This window comes from Acanthaster planci, linkage group LG08 (genome assembly GCF_054643075.1).
Source record: "Acanthaster planci isolate LZ-2023a linkage group LG08, COTS_SCS, whole genome shotgun sequence".
Lineage (NCBI taxonomy): Eukaryota > Metazoa > Echinodermata > Asteroidea > Valvatida > Acanthasteridae > Acanthaster > Acanthaster planci.
This window is the reverse complement of record NC_141784.1, coordinates 14184661-14199553: the sequence shown is the minus strand read 5'-3', so window position 1 is coordinate 14199553 and position 14893 is coordinate 14184661. Positions and strand designations below refer to the sequence as shown.

Here is a 14893-nt window from a genome sequence, read left to right as displayed (position 1 = left end):
CCCTCTTGTGCTACACGCATGCGCTCTGTCCATTTGGGGGGTCGCCTTATTGAACATAGTCTGGTTCCCTGCCCAAAGATTCACGGACGACCCTTGATAATGATTCGTCAGGTAGTCAGAATCATCGGGTCTGGTATCCTGAATATATGGAATGAACTTAACCAATGCGCATGTGTGGATGAGTGTACATGTTTTCTATACCCTAACGGTATCACGTACATGTACCTATTGCACTGTCGAGTCGTGATGTGATAGGCAAGTGGCTTACCGTCCTTGCTTCGTTCTTAAGGGCACATGATCAATTATCGAATTTGCAGGATAATAATCGAGAACGAATTTGCTGGGATTGACCATGGAGGTAGAAATGAACATCGTACCAGGGTAAATGAAAGCCACTGAATTAGTGCAAGGAATCATAATGTACATAGGAAATATATGCCGAGTGTACGTGTAAGTCGGCAAAATGGCAACTTACAACACAAGTCGGCCTTCGCGTAAGTCATCATAATTTCTTCAGTCCCGAGAGTGCTGACTTGGGACTTGGTTTGGGATAGTTAGGGTTAAACATAACAAACAGAAACATTAAACTTACATTAGACAATCTCTTGGTTTTCCTCAGCAACAGAGGCTTTCTGGTCAAGCAATTGGCCCCAAAATATTTCCAAATATTTTCACCCTCGGTACATGGAATGGGTCATTACACATTTTTGCATTGCCGGACTTAACACACCTTTTTTGCAGAGTTGGTCACAAATGGCTTTTAACCCATTACCCCTGGTACTTCTCGCTTTTAAATTCAACCAAAGCTACTAACAACTTTTGTAAACAAACTTTGAACTAGTGAAGTAGTGTACACAATCTGCACAAACTGCAATTTTTCAAAATTGGCTGATTTGGGGGTTTGTTGTTTACTTTGGGTATCATTCTATGTACTTATTTCATTTGTTGAGTTCACTGTTTTGGAAAAAATCAAGAATAAAAGCTATTTATTTTTAAGCTTCCATGCATGGCATGTGCAATTTGTCTTGCAAAAATTCATGAATCACAGGACATTCCCAGAGTGCCAGGATAATGCACAGCAAGGTCGATCTGCAGATCAATTATGGCCCTACAAAAGAGCATTTTTCCACAGCTTCCAGTAAATGTCAGTGGTCAGCAAATTTACCTTCAAATTTGTGTCTCTTTCTTCCATAATGCAACGTTGAGAATTTGTGGAATAAACACTCCAAGTCACTGCATGATCGACCTCACAGTCATGGTTTGTCACATGTACTGCGGTAAAAACCATCCACACACACTTCAGTGCACATAATAAACACTTTACAAATCAACAAAGGTGGTCACTACTCTTGCATTTGGGCAGGAGGGTTATTGACTGTAAAAATGGGAGGTTAAATATCTCAAAATTGCAGATTTTGTTTGAGAAAGCAGGTTTCACCATGAAATTGAAAAGGAGCAACCATGTTGCACAAGTGCTGTTCAGTTTGGGCCATATCTTTATAGTAAGGGTGATAGTGAGACAGTGATGTATTCTTATGAGGTAAACTCCTTTTTCATAAAGAAACTTTAATTTCAAACCAATCCAAATTCTCCTTTAGCCTATTAATTATGGTTGCATTTGGGCATACTGTAGGCATGTTGGCAGCTTTTATTTTACCTGTTAATATAGATCCCTCCAACAGCTAACTCATCACACATTTTTGCTGCTCCTGAAAAAGGTTGCATTATTTAAACAAAATGTACTTTCCAATGATTGTCCATCCAGATGATCATTGGAAAAACTATACAATTTCTATTTTCTTGAAAATGACAGCATTCTGGGGACAAGATTTCAGATTGTCTGACACTATTACATATGTATATTTAACACGTACTTACATGTACATTACAATAAACTATCAAAGATAATTTGACCATCCCATTTTTGAAGTTTTACAAATTGTGCACATTGCCATTAATTGGCTATTAACATGTATTAGTGCAGCCTAAAATGAAAATCCATTGTTTAACATTCTCTACCAGATATAAAAACAGCAGTAAAGCTTGTGCCTGTATGCATACGTTAGTGGAACACATCAAAAGTACAACCTCTATACATGTACATGTATCTATGGACACCACTGTGCTGCACTAGAAAGTAAACTGGACATGTGTGTACTGATCACGATAATCACAGGTTCTCATCACAGAGCCATAACTTTGTTACTTGATTACATGGAGTAGTACTGAGTACATGAAGACTACAAGAAAGGTAAAGTACTGAAGCTAAAGAGTCCATTCTAAACAACATGCAGGATTTATCATATTGCTGATTTTCAACTTGATTTCACTTCACGATTGGTCTTCCAGTGAGAACAACCAAAAGGTGAAATATGAATCAAAAGGAACATTCATTGAACAAAATGCAAGACTTTTTGTGTTATTTCCAACTTGTTTCTCACATACATGTAAGCACATTTAACAAGGTTAGAGATGGAAAGATGTGCATCAGCAACCAAAAAAAGCTACACTGTACACATAATGACTGCTATGCCCAACAACTTGTTTGGACCCTGTTGTGTTCGTTATAGTGGCGTGTATTGAATGTCGTTGTCTAAGTCTGATTTACAAGACTAGTTATCATGCAGTTAAAAGGTACTAGTAAGTCAGAGAAAAGTTATATCCTGGGCTGTGATACATTGGACTTTTACAAGAAGAGTAATGAAGTTTTGCATTCTAAATGGGATTCTATTGTCACAATCCGGTATTGTTTATCCCCAAAAAAACGCAACTGCCAACATTAAAAAAAATATAAATACTGGGATAACTGCAAAACACAACATTCTTTTAAAAAAATCAAAATAGTGGGATATCTGCAATATGGTTTTTATATCTGTGATTTTTTTTGTTACTTGAAGTGTAAAATAAAATTGATAATACATGTATGCTGTTTCACCGTCCTCTAAAACTTCACTGATTTCCACCGACTGAGAAAAACTAACCCCAATCGCTGAAATAAGTAAATGCATGCACCAGAACATGTAAGGTGTCAAAACCTAGGACTGAATCTCATTTATCGGGTATGGCTCACAACTCACTAAGATTCCACCTGATAGTGTGCATTTATAGGTAGTATGGGAACAGGGTAGCCAATTCCTGTAACAGGTGGTAACCTGGGTACCCATAATTACAAAAACATATTAGTCAAGTAGTTTCCACCACGTCCCCACCCACTGACTCTACTGCCAAGCTGCTGGATCCAACACTGCACAGGAAGGCTCAGTGGAGTGCATTCAAGAACTAGAATTGCACGGGACTACTTTGCAACTTAAACTTTTTATTTCTAAGTATCTAAGTGTGCAATAAAACACAGTAAATTCTTGACAGCCCAAACCTCAGGGGGAACAACTTAAAAATCACGTTATCAAAATTTCAAGGTAACGAATGTTTTCAGGTCTTGGGGTCATACCAGGCCTTCACATGATATACGTAATCAAAATCAACTCGCTCAGCGGTGGTGTGTTTCTGTGGTTATATTCTGTCTCTTTGTAAATTCTAAGGGTGTATAGTTTCGTTAACGAATTATCATTTTTCTAAGATTTTATGTTGTTGTTAGCTAAACATTTCCTTTCCACTAATAAACAAGCAATGAACCTCTCAAACATTCCGGTACCTTCGTGGGGCAAAATTTTCATGTCATTTAATGTATGATGAATTCCAATTTTGTGTAAGAGATTCATGTGCATCTTACGATTGAATTCAAAACCGAGAAAGCCAATTATCATGATGATCATGCCTTTTTGGGGATACCTGCCTAACGTTAAGTTTGATAATGTAATTATCCCAACCCCTCATTTCTGTGGCATGTCATGTCAACAGTTTCCATGCGACTCAAGGTACAGTGTGTATGGGTGATTGATTTTCGAGGACATAAGAATCATTGGCAGAAATTTTTATCAGGTTACACAAGAAAAAAAGAAAACAATCCATCTAATTCTGCTAGTACTGCAGTTGGTAAGGAACCATTTCTTCAGAGCCATGATATTATTTATGAATTTATATTTATAGTATCTAAGAGTTTTAATGATACACAATCCTGGACAATTTTATCAGTGCATCAGTGATATGACTGAGAAAGTATCGACTTAGAAAAATCTGTATTTCCAGTACATGTATTTGCTACGGGTATACTTGTTAAGCTTAGAAGCCCTCCAGCTTGGAACTTGTGTACATGTGACAATAAAGTTGTTACACACACATTTCTTACAGCTGACTTTCAAAATGATTTACAAATAAACCAGCACAGCACCCTACAGTTCATGCAACAGCCATACAATCCCCCCAAATTCATTTCATGTACATGTAGCTGCATGTTGTATGGGGTGACATGTACCTGTGTGGTACAGCTGCTTACTGTTTTTGAGAGGTAAGGATGAAACATTCATTTCAGTGCTGTCATTCTTTACGATGTAACCAAACATGTTCACATAACTTAAGTACTGAATATATCTGGCCATTAAATTGAGGAACATTACTTAAAATAGGATTATGCATTTGATAAATTAGATTGACAACATTTAGGTTTGAGGTTAAAAATGCTTTTGTACCCCAACCTATAAACAGACAGCCATGATTGCAAACCCATGTGCAGGATCTTGTGGAACATGTCATCATGGCAGTTGGGAGCCATAAAAAAGACATGACGTCAATATAATAATGATGCTATAGTCATCATACATCAATGCTCTAATGACGCTAATTGTGTGTGTTGACACTAAATAGCACAATCACATGTACATGAACATGAGTGTTACATGTTTCTCCCACCGAGGGTAATGCTATTTAGCATCAACAAGCATCAACGAGCGTCAATAAAGTGTCAATAAGTTATTCAAGCATACTTAAGCAAAAATTTCATATTTATAACAGGCTCCAACATATCATCATGTTCAATTTATCTGCAATGATACATGTATTTGTGTGAGTGTGGAAATTGGAGTGACAAAGTCCGGCCTGCTCGTGCAACACGACCAGCTGCCATCTTGTTTTCATGTGTATAGCAGAGGAAAGAAAGATGGCGGCCTCCATACATCATGAAAAATGTTCATTTCAACAGGCGAGAATCTGGAAGCAAATTAACTGTTTCTCTTACACAGTAGCAGGTGTTAGCGTCTCTAAGATATGATAAAACCACATTTAAATCTGTAAAGGGTATTTTCAAGTTGTTGACACTTTGTTCAGACCTGCCAACCGCTTGATCACAAAACTATATTCTGAAACTTCAGATGTCATATTTTTCATTTAAAAATCATATTTTGCAAAAAATGAGCATATTCCTCCAGGTGATTGTTTTGACCGCTTGTCTGGATTGGGTCTACTCCAGTCCAAGTAACTCGGAACATGGAGAAAGGATGCAAAGCTTGGACTAGATTCGGTCAACTCTTCTTCTCACATAAAAATAATCACATGAGAAATCCATTATTGAGGTTAAAAGTGATATGGCCCTATTTCCACCTGACTTGACCAAGTTTTCAAACTTTGAAATCTTGAAATGCACATCGCATGTCCAGGCTTTTGAAATTTCCTGGCGTGGATTTTGTCACCTGCCTGCTGGCCGGCCATAAAATGTCTCCATCCTTGTTTATTTCCGCAGATTTTTAACTTGAGGATCGGTCTTGTCAAAGATTGCATCCAAATTGGACCCTCTTTAGACAATTCATAAAGTAGTGTTGCACTGATATGTTGATGAGTCTATATGTATTTCCAACAATTGTTTGAGTATGTAAAAGCCGTGCAATAATATATAACACACTTTTTTTCCCAATTTCCATATTTATGATGGCGGGAAATGTGTGCTGCATAGAACAATGGAGATTGTTTGTCACTTTTTCCATTGATGCACAAGCGACTTTAAAGAGTCTAACTAATACATACATGAATATTGATATTTCATGCGCAGCCTATCACAACATTATGCTCGAGTGGGTGCCGAATGCGGTTTACACACAAGGTTTGTACATGCACGTGCATACCCTGTACGTACATGTACATACACTGTATGTGAGCAAACACATAGTGTACATGTATATATTCGCAGCCGTTTTTTTTCTAGCATAATGTACACTGCAAGCATTGAACTGCGATTGTTTTTTTTCAGGCATATCAAACCCATAATTTATGGGGGAGAAACCGTACAATCATATTTTCAAGAATTTCCAATGGGAGATGCGGCTAAATCGTACTAGTTGGCAGGTCTGTTTGTTGATGCTACTCGTGTATGTTGTCACTTGTTGACGCTTATTGGGGCTTAAAAGCACGACCAATAGGGCCTACAAAGGTAGGTAAAACATTAATTTTTTTCCAAATTATCCTTTATCATTAAACATACACTTTCCACTTCCTTGATTCTTTCTGGAGGTCTGTCTCAACACAGAAGCAATCAAAATCACCATTTGATAAATTCTTGGCAATTAACACACAATGTCTTTAAGAGAAATGGCAAGACAAATCCCTCACAAGGGTCACCACAGATATGCGTCATCTGCTAGAATAATTTTTCAGGCCGACAACTATAGGTCACTTTTGCGCATGCGCGAATACACAAACTAACTGCACACACAGTCTATGGGGTCCAAGCCTATGTGCCTGACACATGTAGGCCTAAACATGCTAATGTCAGACATCAGTTGATTTTCCTTGCTATGGTTAGTTCATGTTAGGGCCTACTTAGACATTAGGCATGTTAGACCATGCACGACATGGACTGATTTTAATGAAGGGCCAGGCAATTAAAATCCAACATGTATGGCTAGGGACCTGGCGACTGTGAGACAGTATAGTCGCCAGGTCTCTTATTTCGTCACTTAGGCCTACTGTGAAAACAATAATGCCAATGGATTAGTTTTACATGTAGGTGGCAAATTTCTGGACCTAGCAACTAGGCCCATAATTGCTTGAGCACGTTGCGTGGTGTGCATGGGACCCAACTCCATGACGTTCTTGGCCTAGTGAGGCTGAAGTAGTAAAACCATGAAAACAGTAAGCCCTGGAGTTGAGAGAATACCGCCATCGCAATGTCACTACAATTGCTTACCATGCTTAGAATAGATCTGGCCTAGGCTAAAATACTACCAGCTTACCTACCTGTGTACTGTTACAATGTTTAGTGCCACAGATCCCAGAGGTCAAGAAGCAAAAACCAGCAATGCATAACTCTGAAAGCCTTATTTCCGAGGATTTGGTGCCTTGAATATGAATCAAGAACTTATTTAAAGTCAATATTCTTTAAAAATCTGCAGCAAGCACACGATCTTACACACCATGCCTATCAACACATTAACCACAACAAGCTGGCAGACATCTTTATTCTTTAACATTAACGGGGCTTTTGTTGAGATTTCTTGTAGATCATATTCTTCCGCTTACTGTTGATGACCTTTAACTCTAATGTTTTAAGTTCAAGTTAACATAGCAGCCATCAAATAATTTCAGTAACCATGAACACTTCAATGAATGGAATATTTTTCTAAACTAATTTTGTTTTAATTAGAAGGTTTCAAATTGCGGTGTTGGGAGAACTATTTTTTGTTTGGATCTGCGCATACAATTAAATACACGGTTATGTGCACATGTGGACCACAGAGGTCGCATTATTCGTTCCTCTAGACGGGTTCCCTGATCAAGAGTTCCCTGTCCCCACCGTACTGTCCACTAACAAAGACCTGAGTAAGCCATGTCCAAATTTTCCATACGGCTGGAGACTACGGCTGCGGCTTCCGTGCGCTACCTGAACTAATGTACTGTACATGCACATTGTACATGTACATGTAGGTCGGCTTTTGTTTTCCTTTTTCCGTGACCTGGACTATTATGAAAGCCCACGGATGCCAATTTCAAAAAATGTGAAGGATGTTTACCATTTTTTAAGGTTGTTGTTATGAGATACACTTTTTCAAGCTCGGTTTTACGAGGTAAGGCCTATGTATTTTCAAGTTCGTTTTATACCGCATAAAACGAACTTTATCTGGAAAAAATGATTTATTTCCAAAAATACAATATTTCTAAAAAGTATCTCGCAAAACGAACTTTGCAAAAATATATCCCATAAAAATGAACTTTGAAAAACAAAAAGAAAAAATCATCTTATGAACACTTATACTTCGTGGTGCTATGGCTTTCAAACTATCGCCCCAAATTTGTGCGTTTTTGTAAAGCACATACGTGAAGATGGAGATGATTTTAGCCTTCCACACAGTTATTTGGCATCTGATATCCCTATCTTCGCTCATGTAAAACTCATTACCCATTCACGCCGGGGTTCAAAAGGTCACATTTGCCCGTGATGGATTTACTATTCAACAGTTAGGAGAGTCCTTGTTTCACGATTTATACAGTCGAGCCTCGCTTATTTTGAACAGATTGCTGCAGACCAAAACCTGGGGGAAAGGTTGTGACCCGATTCCGGCTGCTTCATACTAAGGGTGCACTGAACTTATTCAAGCTCCCTTGAAAATAGTGTAAAATCAACCAAGTTTGGAGCCCATGGCAGGCAACTGAAGTCCCTGAGGCCCCTCGAACAAAAAACAATGTGTTGTTTGGTCCTTCAGATTTCATTTGATTTTCAATTTTTAGTAGGTTAACCAATGAATTTTTTAATTATCCGCCAAAAACAAACTCACCTCCCCAAAAAAACAAACTCCCCCCCAAAAAGTCAATGTTCCCAATTCTTCTCAGTGGCCATTTTTCAAATGACATTTCTCACCTTCTGCGGCTTTTCTGACAAATTTCCAATCACATTTTTGTCTGCTTTGCCCCCAGATGGGTGACCCTGAATCTACAGAGATGATCCCGGGCCATACTGGTACAATTCCACCATTTCCTGGCCCAAACAAACCCCTCTTTTTGAAAGAATCTGTGGGGGGCACTTTTTGTGCGCCTCCGGCTGGCGGAGAATTTTCCTTGAATTGGGGCACTGCACCCATAGGGTACAGTCCACTAATTCAAGCCCCATGCACGCCAACATCCCTGAGATTTCTGAAACACAAATGAAATTCTTGTCTGGTCACTTATCTTTCAATTTCTTTTCAATTTTTTGTGGGTTAACCAATTACATTTTTTAATTATTCCCACAAAACAAAATCACCCCCCAAACGTATTTTTTTACCGAAGTCTGATTGCAGCCATTTTTCAAGTGGCAACCCTCAACTTTCTCGGGCACTTAGGACCATTTTTCAACCGTAGTTTTTAGCCATTCTGTTCTCTCATATGAAAGCTCATATGAAGACCCAGGGAGTTGATCCTGGCAAGGATCTACAAAATCTCAACATTGGGGGGGGGGCAAACAATCTCCTTTTTCAAAAGATACTGTGTGGGGAGGGGAACTTTTAATGCAAATAAGCTGGTCAGAAACTCTCACTTCAATTAGTGGTCTGCACCCACAAGCACACGCTCATGGCGATGATAGGTTGTGCACCGGACTCGAAATATAACATATCGGTGCTCTGTATGTCAGTTATATCAAAACAAATATCAAGTGCTTTAAATTGTGAAATGGAAAGAATATTATCGCAAGGTAAAAATCTTGACTCTTGCATTTTACAAAACGAATTCAACTCTCAGCTACTCAATATTTAGGTGACCAAGCAACCCCCCACTCTACCTAGGCCTATTTAGAATTGTTCGAATAAATCTTTCCATTGTTTCTTTCGTCTTTTTTCCGGACAGTAATTATCATCAGCTTGTCTCCTAAGCTGATTAGGATATGGAAAAATATGTACTAGTAAGTTTTAAGGGTAGCTACGATCAATTTGTTTTATTGCAAGCCTTCAATATACACCTTTGTGTCTCATTTAAACTTATTTTCAACTTTTATTTCACTATTTCACTGAAAGGGTAGGCCTACTTAACTGCATTTTTGGCTTTAAATAAATGAGGATTTCCGTATTCATGAGAAAACTGTGATTGTCATGTTACAGACTAATGTAACATTAGTTTGCACACAAAATCCTCCTGAATGTTGTAGATTTTGCAGGAGTAAATTTTCTCTTCTTTGCTGATTCATTGTTGTTTTTGTGCTTAGCAATAAGCGGTCATCATTCTCTTTCTCATAAATGTTTTCGGTAAGTAAATGCCAGGTTAACAATTAGAACAGAACCTACACAATGGATGACCCTGGATGACATCACAAACTAAGCGTCCTACGTTGTCATCGAAAGTATGGATTTAAAGTTTTTAAAAAGTAAACTTTTGAATGCATTCAGCCACTTTTCGTACATTGAAGAAGAATACAAAGTTGCATGAAAAATGTTCCGAGAATAAAATTCGCTGCAGCTACACACTATCGACCCCCTTCCCATGTTTTGCAAATTACTCTAACGTTATCATAACGTCATCAGGACCAAATTTTATGCTTACCATTAATCAATTTTTTGCTGTACTTCATGGTTGCCGTGCTTAGCACAAAAATTCCATGGGTGCGCACACGTCACCGCGTACATATTTCCGTTGTTACGTCACTAAGTTAAGCACATTTCTTCCCCGTGGTTAGCGTGCTGTTTGCTTTGCTTACTGCTTACAGTCTCCGTACGCGCGGAGCCTCTGTTAGCGTAAAAGCGTGTGCTTAGCAGCGCCGTGAAATTAGGCCAAGGCGTTAAAAACAAGCGATTTAACTGTTATAAATCTTAAGCTTTAAAATCAACACAAAATCAGCCGTGATGTTCCACAACTTGGCTTTTGCGGCAAGGGATTGAGTGAATGTAAGTCTTTTACAGTAAATTCACACGACTCTTGCTTGCGGTCGAAATCGGTAGTGCCTTGTAAGTTAAAATTAGTAATAGTGATGAACTTACTTTCAAGTGTGTTAGTCTCCCACAAGAGAGTTCTGGCCACTTGAAGTAATATTGAGACTGGCTATGATCTTCTCGACCATACGACGGATGAACAAACGCTTCCTACCCTGAAGCTATAGACGCACGGCCTGACACGGTAGCGAGTCTACAGTCATACGTAAACCTGTTTTCATTACAACCAGTTTGAGCTACACTGGGAGGTTGTAAAGTTGAATGTGTATAAGGGGCCATTCAAAACATTGGACGTTTTTAAATTTCGATTTTATTTTCAAAATTGTTTTGAACCACCCACCCAACCAACAGAAAATTGGGCTTCGCTAACCCCTGAAAGTACGTTCACTGCTACCTCGACATAAATACATGAAATTTAAAAATACCTATGCATGGTGAGCAATCTGGTTTTGTTATCTAACTCGCGAAAAATTCTTCTGAGGTTTTTGATCGTTTCATGTTTTCGGGTTGTAGAAGTTCGGAATGTGTCGTTTTGTCCTGGGGGTCACTAGTCTTGGCCCAAGACGTCAGTGATCGGAAGTTGTTTTATTTCTGTTGAAGAGCGCCCTCGCACAACTAGTTTTTACGTACTCTAACTTACGAGCTGGCGGACAGTCTAATATGAGTCGTTAGGGGGCGCACTATGCACTATGTCCGCTATCAAGCATTAATGTCTTGAAACCAAGACTAGGGGGTCACTGGCTCCTGGCTATTTTATGTCGTTCTTGCTATTACTAGCAGTAGGAACACTGCAAACACTGGGTTGTTAAATTCAACACCCCCGGTGTTATCAGAGGACTACACCAACACATTTTACTGGTGTTAAAAGTTTGGTGTTATTTGGTGTTACTTTCAAAGCCCACCACTGCATTGCTACACTTATAGGTGTGCAAAGTAACACCAGCGGTGTTAAGTAACACCCTATGGTGTGGTCATCTGATAACACCAAAAAGCGTTGATTTTAACACCCCAGTTGACCGTGCATGCTTTTGTTTTGCTTCCACCACACAACTTGCACGATGTCAGTTGTTTCGTGTTTGCATGAAAGCCTGCAGAGTTCGCAAAGTTACCACTTCTGACGGCCGTTGAACATTTAATTCCCTGCATCTTCATCTACACCGTAATATTTAGGAAAAAATTCGTACAGGTTTGGATGACACGAAGATGCCACGTATGCTGTACGGTGTAGGTGCACATACATGTACGCTTGCATTGGTTTTACGTGATCACATTGGTTTTCAGCATTGCTCGGATAACGCTCAAAATATGGGTTTCCACAGCTTCCGGCAAAGGTCATTGTCAGCTCTTCTCCATAAAAAATACAATGATTAAAAAATAAAAGTACTGCAACCCAGACCAAAAAAGTTTTTCAAATGGAGTGGAGACTTAGACCTAGCTCTAGACAACAGATTCGGATGCAGCCAACGAGTCTAATGAAAAACTTCGCTCGTGAATCGTTGCACATTATTTTAGTGAAGGAAATACGTCACACGGGGTCACAGCTAACGACGCACAGAGCGATGTGGGTAAAATTCTGCCAGGCGCGCGAGCTCGCTCAATGCGTTACACAAGCAGTGGTTATCAACTCGATATTTTATCTTTTTCTTCCCCATTGCTGAAAAAATTCTTACAACACTTTACTCGTTCATCCAACACCGATCGAGATAACCAATGATTTGAAATGTAACATATCGCCCAAAGATACGTGATCAGTGAAACAACGTAGCCAATCACAGTGCAGAGCCCTTCCAATTGCCCTATTCGGGCGCTGGGCGACGATCGTACATGATAAATGTGCACAGCTCAAACCTATCCGTCAAAACAAAACTTGAAAAGAACAAAGGTGAAAAAAGATCGCACATACGGAACGCTGGTGCGACGCGCATAGTTCTCACAAGTAAAAAACAAAACGATTTCTTTCCTTTTTTGATGAAGAGTAAATTTCGATTTTCAGTAATTTACCTCGACCCACCACCCACCATTTCGGATAAAAACTCAAAATTCAAAAAAATCGAAATTTTGAGTGGCCCCTGATGCAGTAGCCAGTGTTGAGCCGATGAAAATCCTTTATTTGAAACCAATTTGTTAATACGATGTTTTAAGCAATTGGTGTACCATTACTTTTTTTAACAATCCTAGAGCGACCAAGAAACTGTTTGAAAACTTTGATATTGGAAATTTCCAGAATATATTATTATGAAGAGATAACAGGTAGAAATATTGCATTGAATAAGAAAGCCCACTACAGAAACCAGTGATGTACATGTAGTGCATTGATGCTGAGCCTTAACGCTGCCGTACGCCTTGATTTTAGTGCCTTGGACTTAGCCTTGAGGGATGAATGCCTTGTATTTTCGGAGCCTTGCTCTTCATCAAGGACCGCTGACCTTGTTTATTTTCCTTGATAAACTTATTTGAAATTTTGCCGATAGATAAAAAGTATCACAATGTATCTCTTTCAGAGTGGATTATTCTTTTGAGCCTTTGGGTTTTGGAACACCCAGAATACAAAAATAAACTAAATATTTTTGTAATAATTTGTCTTTTCTTTGAAGATAATACGACTTCGTGATTTCGATATCCTGTGATCCTTTGCCAGTTTTAACGTCAAGTTCATGATGCGTTCACTTAAACCCCTGAACCTTACATTCAAACGGCGTATACACTACACTTTTTTTTCATTTTACTTTTTCAGTGGTAATACAGTTTGGCTGTGGGGAAGTCCCAAAATTCATCAAATCTACTTATTTTGTTCTCCTCACAAAAAAGTGGAGGGTATGATACAACAGCCCATCCCTCTGGCGAGGGTATGGTCAAAAAGTAAGGGCCACATCAATTTGCTGATGACCTGCAACAAAATTCTACGATGTCATCAAACCATAAATGCGTCCTTTTATCTATGGTGTGGAGATACAGCCGTCGACTGCGTTTGAATTACGTGCAATGGTATACAATGGTATTGATTAACCGTTTTTGTACAATTCCTGCATAAATCCCGTCATCTGATTGGTGGATCATTGATCAAATGTCATTGAATGATTAGTTGTATTGCACTGTACCCGTTGAATAGAACTTAATTTTACTTGGCTGGTTCCCGTCCCCATTTCATATAGGCCTATACTTCATTCCCAGTAGGAAAGAGAAAATAATGTCGAGACGGAAGCAGTCAAACATTGCACGAATTTCGCAAAATGGCTAATATTGAAACAGGATCGAGAGAGGATCGATTATTCTCTTAACAGGGGGAGATAATATCGGGAGTCACAGAAAATGTTGACGTTTCTAAAACACACACCCACACACAAATAAAATTTGCTGCCAAACGATTAGATGAATTTGAATTGACAGACAAGAACATCTTTAATCGGTTGAGACCTTGACTGATTCACAACTACAATTTCTTGTCGCGATTTCACGCAGGACTGACGAAAGAAAAATGACACGTCGTACACAAAGAAATGAATTAATGCCATCCGATTCGTGCAGGTATTGTATAAATCAAATAAGGAATGTTAAGGCAGTATTGCAGGATTTTCCCTAGTCCTTGAGGGGTGTACTCCACTAAATCAAGCCCCATATAAAAGAGTGTAAAATTGGTATTGTTCAAGACCCAATAACATGCGTACCAACATCCCAGGGGTTTCTGAAACACGTTAAATTATTGTATGGTCCATACTTATTCAAGTTCTTTTGAATTTTTTATGGATTAATCGATTACATTTTCAATTATTCCCACAAATCAAAATTACCCCTCGAAAAGTGATTTTTCCCGAATCTTGCTCGCAGCCATTTTTTCAAGTGGCAACCCTCAACTTTCCTGGGTAATTATGACCATTTTCAACCGTATTTTTTAACCATTCTGCTCTCAGATGAAAACCCAAAGACCCAGGGTGTTGATCCTGGCGATGATTTACACAATCTCATCGTCGGGGGGGGGGGTACAATCTCCTTTTTCAAAAGATACTGCGGGGGGGGGGGACTTTTAGTGCTAATGAGCTGGCCAGAAATTCTCACTTGAATTAGTAGACTGCACCTTTCAGCCAAAATGGATTAATTTGGATTACAGAGGTCGCTAT

The 14893-nt window shown here is 39.0% G+C and overlaps 1 protein-coding gene across 5 annotated transcripts in view; it reads right to left on the bottom strand.

Annotated features, from left to right (window-relative positions):
* The window catches only part of LOC110977378 (transcription factor 12-like), a 219064-nt gene extending 211702 nt beyond the window's left edge, over nucleotides 1–7362 (bottom strand). For 3 of the 5 annotated variants that reach the window (XM_022231438.2, XM_022231442.2, XM_022231440.2), the window contains exons 1-2: nucleotides 7123–7362; nucleotides 1166–1272 (exon numbers count right to left, since the gene is read on the bottom strand). In XM_022231438.2, coding sequence (XP_022087130.1) covers nucleotides 1166–1192 — 27 coding nt within the window. In that variant the 5' untranslated portion in view covers nucleotides 1193–1272; nucleotides 7123–7362. The remainder of the gene's footprint in view (nucleotides 1–1165; nucleotides 1273–7122) is intronic. The other 2 variants (XM_022231444.2, XM_022231445.2) reach the window with 1 other exon arrangement.
* Between the last annotated feature and the right edge of the window lie 7531 nt (nucleotides 7363–14893).